The sequence below is a fragment of the Ovis canadensis genome, chromosome 2, assembly GCF_042477335.2.
Source record: "Ovis canadensis isolate MfBH-ARS-UI-01 breed Bighorn chromosome 2, ARS-UI_OviCan_v2, whole genome shotgun sequence".
Lineage (NCBI taxonomy): Eukaryota > Metazoa > Chordata > Mammalia > Artiodactyla > Bovidae > Ovis > Ovis canadensis.
In genome coordinates, this window is record NC_091246.1 from 171009977 (window position 1) to 171022500 (window position 12524).

General features: G+C 37.4%; 1 protein-coding gene across 7 annotated transcripts in view; it reads left to right on the plus strand.

Annotated features, from left to right (window-relative positions):
* The window catches only part of ZEB2 (zinc finger E-box binding homeobox 2), a 132837-nt gene that overhangs the window by 116609 nt on the left and 3704 nt on the right, over positions 1-12524 (plus strand). For all 7 annotated transcript variants that reach the window (XM_069577636.1, XM_069577637.1, XM_069577635.1 and 4 more), the window contains 4 exons: positions 621-835; positions 3430-3538; positions 4456-6425; positions 8018-8198. In XM_069577636.1, coding sequence (XP_069433737.1) covers positions 621-835; positions 3430-3538; positions 4456-6425; positions 8018-8198 — 2475 coding nt within the window. The remainder of the gene's footprint in view (positions 1-620; positions 836-3429; positions 3539-4455; positions 6426-8017; positions 8199-12524) is intronic.

Below are 12524 nucleotides of genomic sequence, written 5' to 3' on the forward strand. Positions count from 1 at the left end.
TGGGTGTTTACCTTAAAATTTGAAGAACAGCTGCAGAGGCATGGAATTTCATGAGCAAAGATTAGAACTGTAATTTTAGGGTATTGTGAAATTTTTTTGTCAGCAAATTTGTGTCATCTGTACATCCAATAAAGAACAAGAACAATTAGAGCCTATTTCTAAGAGATAAAAATATCTACATGGATTCCTATCTTTCCGAAATATTTCACTTTTGAGGGGGAAAAAAAGTTTAGAGATTCTGACCCTCACCTTTTGTTCTTCTGTACGGGTACCCGAAAAGCTCCTTCACCCCGTGAATCCCTGAGTCATCTGTGACTAAAGGTTTCCTACGAACTGTCAGTCACCTAAAGAGAATTTCCTCATTTATCAGCTGTTTAAATTTCCCCCCCAAATGCTCCAGTAATTAATTAATTTTCCAGCGCAGTGTGAGCTGATGCCGACAAGTCTGTCCTGGGTGTGCAAGGGGACTGGCGTGCACGGAGGCCGCGTGCGCCGATGGCACCCTCGTGGAGCAGATTGCAGTGATTCCTGTCATACCATCCCGGGCAGTCAGCCCATTAGCTGCCATTGATTTACTGACCTTTTGGCCTGCTTCTCTCCCTCTCGTCTCTCGGCTACAGACCTGCCACCTGGAACTCCAGATGCTTTTGCCCAACTGCTGACCTGCCCCTACTGCGACCGGGGCTACAAGCGCTTGACATCACTGAAGGAGCACATCAAGTACCGCCACGAGAAGAATGAGGAGAACTTTTCCTGCCCTCTGTGTAGCTACACGTTTGCCTACCGCACCCAGCTCGAGCGGCATATGGTGACGCACAAGCCAGGGACAGATCAGGTGGGGGGTTGGTTTTAAGTGATTTCTTTCTATAATAACCCCTTAGAGAAACGATATTGCTTTGATTGGCAATCATTATTAATTTTTCATGGCATTTTGAAGATGCAGATCTTTTAATGGTAATAGCTTTAATTGAGGTCTAAATGATTTTTTGATGGTCTCTTCTAATATGATTTAATAGTCTTATGTTCACGATCGAATGAGTGTGTTAATTTCTAATTTAGAAATTTTATTTGCACTTTAACTTGACTTTAGTTTCATTTTTATGTTCCACAAAAAGTGAATGAAATTGTAGCATTTTAATTATACATTATTAAACATCTCAGCAATTTTAATTCCATTTTTCACCTAGTTTTACTTAGTTTTTTTTTAATGTAAAATCTAAGTCATAGTAAAATAAGTGTGTATTCTTTCCATTGGTCACATAACATCTTCAATTACTTAGGCTATTTTTACAAGCTGCTACTAGTTTATGAAATCTAATTAAGTGTTTTAAGGAAAATCAAAAAGCACATAATACATATGCATGCTTATATAAAATAAGCTGTATTAATAGTCAAATGTGTATATGTAATAAAAATGATCCTTTCTTGATATTCATATTTATTGCTAAATATTAAAATTACTCTGCCTTTTGGATTACTTGTGTTCAAAATAAAGACTCTATCTTCAACAGTATAGCTTCTTAAATCCTTAAAATGACTGAATAGGTTTGATTCACAGTGTCCCTTAAATGTTTTAGCAAAACTGCTTTTTATGTCTTCTTGGGAGAGTTCACTGCAGATTGATATTATGAGGTGTTCGGATGGTAACAAAATTGATGTGCCTTAAGTCTCAATATCTGGTCCTACAGTTCTGGAATCACCCTGTATAGACCTTGACACCGTATCTGTTTTTAAAATTATTGAACAAGATATTCTCTAAAATTATTACGGGCTTTATTTTCTTTGAATAAGGAAAATGAGAGTAAGGAAACACAAGCAATGGCAATGATACTGGATTATGGAATTTCATTATTTTAAGAAAAAGCTCATGTAAATCGTTTCATTTATATCTCATTGAACTTGTCACCTGCATGTTTTTCCAAGTTCAGTTGTAAAAACCGTGCTTACATAGTTACACTTATGTAACAGTTTCTCTCCCCTTGCTTATATGCACAAAAACTCCAGGAAAAAAAAAAAGGTGCCTAGATATTTATCTAGCATAACTGCTTTAAATTTCACATGCAGAAGTGTGATTGTGCTGGCGCATTATGAATGGTAGCTTTGGTGTTGAAAAGTCCCCTCATTTGCTCATGGCATTTACAATTAGTAAATTAAAATGATTGTATCATATTAACAGTGGCACAACTAAAGTTTATAGTAGTCCTCTGAGGGCTGTGGGGGGAGACAAAGCAGCTGTTGCTGTTTGTTTATGCAACTCAGCAACATATGAGCGCTGGTCCCTCAATGGCGCTCGGCGGGCTGGGCTCCGCTTGATCTTTGAAGGTTGCTGCTGTTTGAACAAACCTCCCTGTGTCCCATGTAACACCATCTGTCTCACTAGGAATGTGGGAAGATTCAGCACACCCTAGCAGTTGTCATACCGTTTCTGTACTGTCTTTTTTGCAAAAGGCTTTTGTGTCATTGCTGCTTGAAAAAGGCTGGCCTCCTACCTTGAACATCCAGAGTGGATGACTGTATTTCTTTCTTTCTTTTTTTTTTTTTTTTCAGAATTCTAAGTCACAGTGCTTTTTTTCCTTGTTCAAAAAGGTCAGCTGTGTTTGATTATATCTTTGCCGCTTTTAACTTGTCTTTTCAGCAAACTTTTTTTCTTTTTCGTCCCTACTCCCTAGCATACTACTAAAAAGGAAAATGACAGGTCGTTGAAGTCTTTCCTACTGGCCTGTGATAAAACTGCTCAAGCAGTTCTAGCCCAAGATGTTGTCTCTTACTTTTGATAATGAATCAAATCTTACATGCAACATCTCAGGAAAAACAGGGTTTATATTTGCTACTAGCACTGTGAATGAGGTATTTAAACATGCTTATCATGTAATAAAATATTTATAATCAAGGATTTTTTTAATGTATGTGAGATTTTTTTCTTTCTTCTTTAAAATTAGTATTGCTTCAGCATAAGATATGCTTTTACCTCAATACAGAAAAGAGAAAATGAGTTATTTGTGTGGGGAGTTCTTTGGGGAGACTAGGATTTTGAGTATAATATTTATTTTTTTCCTTGACAAAATCATTGCGTTCCAACAGGGAATCTTCAGATTTTAGAATCTGCAGTAAACACAGAGAGCCACAAACATCTTTGCAATTATGCTTTCTCATCTCCAACGGCTCAAAGAAACATTTTGGAAAAGAGACTACAGAGATAATTCTAAAGCAAGTGTTGGATGCGCATGTGAAAGCACTTTTTTTTTATTTGTTCCAATTTTATTGCCAACATTATCACTTTTATTGCAACTCTGAAAGACTGGGCAAATAAATAAACATGCACTCAAACCTTTTGGCCTGTCTGAAAATAGAGGCCTTTTAAAAATATTTGTAACAAATTTCCTTTGTTCCTCCTGCGCAAAACTGATGTCAGTCTTTCTCCTTTTATAGCACCAAATGCTGACCCAAGGAGCAGGTAATCGCAAGTTCAAATGCACAGAGTGTGGCAAGGCCTTCAAATATAAACACCATCTGAAGGAACACCTGCGAATCCACAGTGGTGAGTAGTAGAGGAGCTGGTGCTTGTTTTTGCATTTTGTTTTGTTAGGAACGTTTCTAAAGACTGTATAAAATGTACACAATCCTGTTTGTAGTTTTTTAGAGCTACACATTCATGTCATAAGCTTTGTGTGCCCGCTTTGTCCTTGTGAGCCTTACAGCACCACCAATAGCACTACTAATAAGAGGAGCAGTGCTTATACTTCTTGAAAACTGCACGTGTTTTGCCTTCTTGTGAAATCTAGAGGCTCCTTTTTGTCCTTTAAAATGTTTTTGACCTGAAGAAACTCAGCTGGCAAATTCTGAAGGATATTCATTTTTTGATACCCAAACTTGAAAGAAGAATGTGGAAGAATTTTGGATAAGAGCTTTTGTATGATAAGTGTTCCTTGATTCCTGAAAGCTGTATTTTTAGAACAACATCTTACCACTGAGATTTCTTCTTTATAACTATTTTGATAGCTCTGCCAAGCATTTTATTACCAAATTGGATGCTATTCAAAGGACTAGTTGGATTGGTAGAATCAATGGAATCTTCACAGAGTTGATTAAAGCCATGGCTACACTTCCCTTTAAATACTGTGACATCTTTATTGTGCTATTGACCACACATTAATCTAACACTCTGTTTAAATAGGAGGCTGCCGATGGCAAGACAAGATTTTGGATCTTGGCTGAAAAAGGCATAGATAGCCCTCACCTTCCACTGCTAACATCTTGAATTATGTCCTCCCAGGGTAGATAAAGCCCAGAAACAGTTATAGCCACATAATTCTAATCTAAGCACCTAGAATGTAGAGGTGCCCCATTGTGTTCCTTTCCTTTGATCGCACAGATTCTTGCCTGGGTAGACGATTGCAATTGTTGCCCCATCAAAAAGAAAAAAAAAAGTAACATTAATTTTAATTGTCATTTTAGGTGAAAAACCGTACGAGTGCCCCAACTGCAAGAAACGTTTCTCCCATTCTGGTTCCTACAGTTCACACATCAGCAGCAAGAAATGTATTGGCTTAATCTCTGTAAATGGCCGAATGAGAAACAATATCAAGACAGGTTCTTCTCCTAATTCTGTTTCTTCTTCTCCTACTAATTCGGCCATTACCCAGTTAAGAAACAAATTGGAGAATGGAAAACCACTTAGTATGTCTGAACAGACAGGCTTACTTAAAATTAAAACAGAACCACTAGACTTCAATGACTATAAAGTTCTTATGGCCACACATGGGTTTAGTGGCACTAGTCCTTTTATGAATGGTGCACTTGGAGCCACCAGCCCTTTAGGAGTTCATCCGTCTGCTCAGAGTCCAATGCAGCACTTAGGTGTAGGGATGGAAGCCCCTTTACTTGGATTTCCCACAATGAATAGCAATTTAAGCGAGGTACAAAAGGTTCTACAGATTGTGGACAACACAGTTTCCAGACAAAAAATGGACTGCAAGGCTGAAGAAATTTCCAAGTTGAAAGGTTATCACATGAAGGATCCATGCTCTCAACCTGAGGAACAAGGAGTTACTTCTCCTAATATTCCACCTGTAGGTCTTCCAGTAGTGAGTCATAATGGTGCCACTAAAAGTATTATTGACTACACGTTAGAAAAAGTCAATGAAGCCAAAGCTTGCCTCCAGAGCTTGACTACTGACTCAAGGAGACAGATCAGTAATATAAAGAAAGAAAAGCTACGTACCTTAATAGATTTGGTCACTGATGACAAAATGATTGAGAACCACAACATATCCACTCCATTCTCCTGCCAGTTTTGTAAAGAAAGTTTTCCTGGCCCCATTCCTTTGCATCAGCATGAACGTTACCTTTGTAAGATGAATGAAGAGATCAAGGCAGTCCTGCAACCCCATGAAAACATAGTCCCCAACAAAGCTGGAGTTTTTGTTGATAATAAAGCCCTCCTCTTGTCATCTGTACTTTCTGAGAAAGGAATGACAAGCCCTATCAACCCATACAAGGACCACATGTCTGTACTTAAAGCATATTATGCTATGAACATGGAGCCCAACTCTGATGAACTGCTGAAAATTTCCATTGCTGTGGGCCTTCCTCAGGAATTTGTGAAGGAATGGTTTGAGCAACGAAAAGTCTACCAGTACTCAAATTCCAGGTCACCATCACTGGAAAGGAACTCCAAGCCGTTAGCTCCCAACAGTAACCCTCCCACAAAAGACTCTTTATTACCCAGGTCTCCCGTAAAACCCATGGACTCCATAACATCACCATCTATAGCAGAACTCCACAACAGTGTTACGAATTGTGACCCTCCTCTCAGGCTAACAAAACCTTCCCATTTTACCAACATTAAACCAGTTGAAAAATTGGACCACTCAAGGAGTAATACTCCTTCTCCCTTAAATCTTTCCTCCACATCTTCTAAAAACTCCCACAGTAGTTCTTACACTCCAAACAGCTTCTCATCTGAGGAGCTCCAGGCTGAGCCTTTGGACCTGTCATTACCAAAACAAATGAAAGAACCCAAAAGTATTATAGCCACAAAGAACAAAACGAAAGTTGGCAGCATAAATTTAGACCACAACAGTGTTTCTTCATCATCTGAAAACTCAGATGAGCCTCTGAACTTGACTTTTATCAAGAAGGAGTTTTCAAATTCAAATAATCTGGACAGCAAAAGTGCTAACCCAGTGTTCGGCATGAACCCCTTTAGTGCCAAACCTCTCTACACAGCTCTTCCTCCACAAAGCGCTTTCCCCCCTGCCACTTTCATGCCACCAGTCCAGACTAGTATCCCTGGATTGCGACCATACCCAGGACTGGATCAGATGAGCTTCCTACCACACATGGCCTATACTTACCCAACTGGAGCAGCTACTTTTGCTGACATGCAGCAAAGGAGAAAGTACCAGCGGAAACCAGGATTTCAGGTAATGAGACATTTTTTTTCATCGGAAGAGAGAAGGTAAAAATTATATCACTTATGTGTATGTAGGAAAGAAATCTTAGTGGAAAAAAATCTAATGCTGTGTTCTTAGCAGAAATAGAAGAGTGGGTTTGAACTTGAAGCTAAAACTGAGTGGGCTAGACAAATAAATGGAGAAACAATGGGACCCTTTGCTGTCAAGCAATTGTGCCTTAAGAAAAGAGAAAGAATATCATTAAGGTTTATTTAGATCGATCCATCTGCTTTCAGAATTATATGCTGATATGAGTATTTGGGGGGTTTCCCTGATAGCTCAGATGGTAAAGAATCTGCCTGCAGTGCAGGAGACCTCAGTTCAATCCCTGGGTTGGGAAGATCCCCTGGAGAAGGGAAAGGCTACCCACCCGAGTATTCTGGCCTGGAGAATTCCATATACTGTACAGATCATGGGGTCGCAAAAAGTCAGATATGACTGACTGACCTTCACTTCACTTCATGAGTATTTTGTAGGACTTACATAGAAGCTAAACGTTAACATTTATGACAGTCACATACTTTTAGAGATGCTCACAATTTGCAATAATACTTTTGTAAATTTGATGTGCCCTTGGTTTCATAGAAAATAGTTTATTTGGAAGAGTATTTTTAAAAATATTTTGTACATTCCACATGACTTCCTTTGTAGTTTTCAAGCTAGTGAATAATTTATGGTTTTTCAAATATAAAAGCAGGTATGTTTTAACATCATGGAGTAAAATCCATGTTTACAAAATAGGAGCATAAGTAGCAGTGTGCACCTCTGTAACAGCTGTTCCAGTATTCCAATTTACAGTACATCTGCCCTCTTTGTAAATGTATTTAAGCCTATTTAATCTTCTCTAATATTAATTAGTGCAAACGTAGTCTAAGAAAAGTGAACTGTGGGCTAGCAAATGGAAATGTATGTTATCATACAAGTTTGCACTCCTTTGGATCAAGACAAAATAAATATCAAGAAATTTAATAATTTACTGATCCACATTCATTATTGCTCAATGCTGAAGGCTGTTTTAACATAGATAGAACATTGATAAAAAGTGTTATTAATATTCCCTATTTCAAATTAGAAAATTAAATATAAAAATATAGCTCGAGGCCTTTAGTTGGTAGACATACATTTAAATAGATTGCATAATAATAACATTTTGTACCTAAATATAAAATTCAATTAAAATGGGGTTTCTGCAGCTACAGATCATTTCTAAAGTTAAGCACACTGGAAAATACACAAATTCTGATATTTAATTCTCACTCACAGATATTTCCTGATAGAAAAAAAATTAGGGAATATGGGGAAGTTTATGTTTCTCTCACCTTCAGAGTTGACCATTTTCTATCCTTCAAAAACAACAAGCTCTACCACCTAGGGCAGAGAAGGTTTATATTTTTGCTGAGATGTGAACCGTCATATATTGTTTATGGAAAGTAACAGTTTCTAAGAACTAGATGGATTCATAGAGAGCATTTCTGAGATTCTCCAAATGTCAGCCGATGCAAAGTTGTTTGTGATAAACGCAAAGAGAAGCGACTGTGTTGAACTATGTGATTTTATCACAGGGAGAATTGCTTGATGGAGCACCAGACTACATGTCAGGCCTGGATGACATGACAGACTCCGACTCCTGTCTGTCTCGAAAGAAGATCAAGAAGACAGAGAGCGGCATGTATGCATGTGACTTATGTGACAAGACATTCCAGAAAAGCAGTTCCCTTCTGCGACATAAATACGAACACACAGGTATGAGTGACTTTGACTAGCTAGTTAGAGCTTCCCGGCCTGCTGTACATTTCATAATATTTAATGAGTACACTTGTGCAACATAAGATGTAGCATATGCTGATACCTTCAACAAGGAAGAAATAATGCTTTTGCCTAGCTCAGTAGGACTTTTTTGTTGCCTGTTTATTGGATCATTCATGTGTTTATGAGCCTGCTTGTCTTATATTTTTCAAGTTAGTCTGTACACCAAATTCACAAATCCTGTCAAAGATGTATTTAAATGGCCAGGGCAACGAAATGACATGACACAAGCCAGCTACAGAAAATTTCAAATTCTTAAGCTGTGATGAACCTATATGTGGAAAAATTGAACAATAAAAAATTCAGTCAATGCTGTATTTGTTTCATCATCGAAACATCAAGTAAGCCATGATGGGGTGGTGGTGGGGGGGGGGGAGTTGGTATTCAGTTGTTTGGTTTTTACAAATTGGCCATATTTTGAATAAACTAAAAATGTTAGTACTGTGAAAGAAAAGGCATAAGTGAATAATAGGCCAAATGAGCTACTGAAATTACTGATATTTGGAAGACTAAAATACAACTTTCTAAATGTAGATTATTTCTCTCCAATTCATGCATTCCTCTTTAGGAAGAATTAAACAGGGTTGACAAGATAGCCTGATTTTTCCCTATAAGTAGAGAGAGAATGGCTTAATTTTTCAAAAGAAAGCCAAGGGCCATAAGAAGAAGCAGTATTAGTTCCCGAAATCCAAGATCTGGTCTGCTATGTGCTGGAGCCACACCTGTGTTCCCTCCCTCCTTCCCCCTCCCACCCTCAACCAAAACATAGCTCTGCTGCTGTCCCTGTTCTTAATCCATCTCCAGCTTTTCTCCAGGAGAAATGTGGTATGCTGCACTGGGCCTAGGTGGGAAAAGAAAGAATGTAGGATTGCAACCAAAATACTGATGGATGGAAATTATAGGAAGGTTCTCATTTTAAACCAAGATGTCTAGTATCAACCATTTAAAAAATATAGAGGAAAACAACCTAACGTAAATGCTTTGGGGGGGGAAAAGTGATGAAGACGCAAAAAAGAAAAACAAAGACAAGGGACTGTGAATACTTCCTGTCACATTTTGACCATCTAAATCCATAGTACCCTTTTTAGTGATTGAAAACCATCCTTGGGAAGCATTTGTACTGTCACCTTGCCTTATTCCTCACTGGGCATGTGACAGAGGCAGTACAAGTGACCACAGTCACCTGAGGCTGTGGAAACGTTGGGTGAGTTTTGCAACATTAAACACTGAGGGTGTTTGTGAAAAGAACAAGGTTGATAAATAACAGTGCTTTTATTTCAACCAACCTAGTTTTCTTTTTCTTCAATTGTCTGATGCTAATTGCTATTATTTTGAAAGTTCTACTAGTGATACTTTAAAAGCAACCTAATTTGAATAGCAAATCCCAATGGTTTTTATACTTGTGTGACATAATTCAATGTTTGAAATGTCACAGTTTTCTTACATTTGTCTTTTATGATATATATCAACAGATATTTTCTTTAGTACCAAGTCCTATTTATGTATTATAGATTAAATATATTTTTATACCTAAATTTACTTTAATATCTTAATCAACCTCAAATATATTTTGTATTTCATTATTCAGCTACAATAAGCACATCATTGAAGGCATTTTTCCCTCTCTGATTGGTTTTACTATATGAACATATGCAAACTGTATCATTTACTACATGGTGAGTGCAAACTTCTATTTTAGTGAGGGCTGTTATACATATTTACATCCAGGCAATACCTTTATTTCTTACAAATTAGTCCATAAGCTCCAAGGTGTATAGATAGTTGAGAGACACCAAAGTTGACCAACACAAATATGCATGATCAATTTGAAAAATATACTATACTAAAAAAATGTTCTGGTCCTTTAAGATGTGAGAAAATCAGCTGCCTAGAAACATTGCCTAGCAACAAGATGCTAACCATCCAATGATTTCTCTACACTTGTGATTAATTATCCTCCTGTTGGCTTCCCAGATTGTCAAGTTTCCACTGTGTTAACTTTTTTGGTCTCTTGACCAAACATCTCGTGACATTTTCTACGGTCAGTGTATTAGGTTCTATCAAAGTGAAGTTCTTCATGAATTTTCTCTCACTATGATAAATGTGGAAGTTTAGCTCACTTTCCTTCCTAACTGGGCCCCACAAGCCTTTTATTTGTTTATATTAAGGACTAGTAATACTTTGAGAATGTGTTAAAAAGAAAAGTATAAGTGAGAACAATCTTTGGGTTGATTGATTCTAAGGTTGGGAAATGAAATTGAATGGTCATTTGATTATGTGTTGATTATGAATGTGTCATTGACAAACTGTATTTGTTATATCTGTCTACAGTTTAGCATATAAAATAGTTTAAATTAAGAAGGAAGTTATGAACTACTTATTTTCAAGATGCTGTGCTCTTTTACCTTGGCCTGTTTATTTCCTAAGCAGACACCAAAAATAATAATCCTTAATTCTCCTTACCAATGGCTCATTGCTTGCTTGCTTTTCCTGGGATTTGGGACTGGGACAGAGGAAGAAAACGATACATAAATGTTGATTTCAATAGAATTAATTGTCACAAACAAGGATTGAGAAATAAAAAATCTGAAACTCTTGTTAAGCACTGTAAAGAATTCACTTATTAAAAAAAAAAAGAATTCACTTAAATTCCACTAAAATTTAAACCTGACATCTGTTGAGTACTTTCTCTGTTGAGAAAGGTACATGCTCTTAAACCCACTTTATTTAGAAAAATAATAAAAAAATGTTTCTACTTTTGAGTGAAGTTAAAGTTTCAAGTTACCCAGTCAATTTTGTTTTTCAGTTACATGGTAATCTTCTTCATACCACAGACCTTTCATTTATTAATTTCAGTTATTCTGTCAGGTGAATCATGAGACTTGATATTAGAGAAAAAAAAAACTTACCCTGTAAAAGTTTTTACTTACTCAATATCAGTTTGGATGTTTTTTTTCTGAATTTTGTTCATGTGGAAACTTAATTCCAGGACATCTTGCTTTGAATCAGGTAAACTAATCAAGCAATTTAAAAAGAGATAAGTGGCAAAGTTAGTTCCTATTTAAACTGAATGTATTAAATGCTTACAAGTGAAATTTCTGGAGATTAGTAGAATATTTAGTACAATTCTAAAACTCCTGCTCTCAAATTCTATCTTTGGCATGACAGAATAGCTGAACATTTTATTCTCTTAGGTTGTTGGTTCATAATGTAGAATTAACATATTTTAATATAAGCATATTATTTATGATCAAAAGGACTCCCTTAAAATCAACCACCTGTAACTATCAAATATCTAAGGGCTACGCCGGTGCCTCAGTGATAAAGAACTCGCCTGCAATGCAGGAGACACAGGAGACATGGGTTTGATCCCTGGGTCAGGAAGCTCCCCTGGAGGAGGGAATGGCAGCCCACTCGAGTATACCAGCCGGGAAAATCCCATTGTACAGAGAAGGCTGGCAGGCTACCATCCACAGGGTCGCAAAGAGTCAGACACAACTAAAGTGACTAAGAATGAGCACACATCAAATCTATATCTTAAAGACTTCAGTTCAGTGGGCATCCCCAAAGCATATCTAACAGGCCTTGAACTAGTCCTTGAGAATGCTCGTTCAGGACATTGCTCTGTGTGTTGTTCCTTTGGAAAAGAGACAGCCATATCGACTGTGATGTTTGTTCACAATTATTCACACAGCTGATCCATGTAGTGAACTAACCAGTCAACATTTCTGTGCCCTTGAACTTCTGAGACATTAAGAGAGGTTGTAGGACAGTTCTGCCCACGTGCACTGTAGCAACTAAAGAACCAAGAAAGTTTTTAGTTTTTTATCTGCAATTTCTCTTCTCTCCATTCAGATTCATTTCTTCCATGTACTTTGCTCCTGATACATGCATCTTGCTTACAACTTGGGAAATAACTGAATGTGTACTAATAAATACAAATAAAAATATCGAACATTCATTGAGTGCTTACTATGTGCAGTCCTTGAACTAAATGCTTTACCTACATTGTCTCCTTCACTCTTTGTGCCCAGTCTACAAGTTAGGTCCCCAAATGATTCCCCTATTACCAACAAGGACCCTAATCCTCAGAGGGAGAGGTTAACACGCTTGAGGCTACACAGCACGTCTTAAAAGATGGATTTGAACCTGGGCAGTCAAACTCTAGAATCCATCTTCCCTATCTAACTCTGCACCACCCTGGCTCTGTGAATGAATTACCACTGTCAGAATCATCTTATCCTAGCTCCTAATAGCATTTTC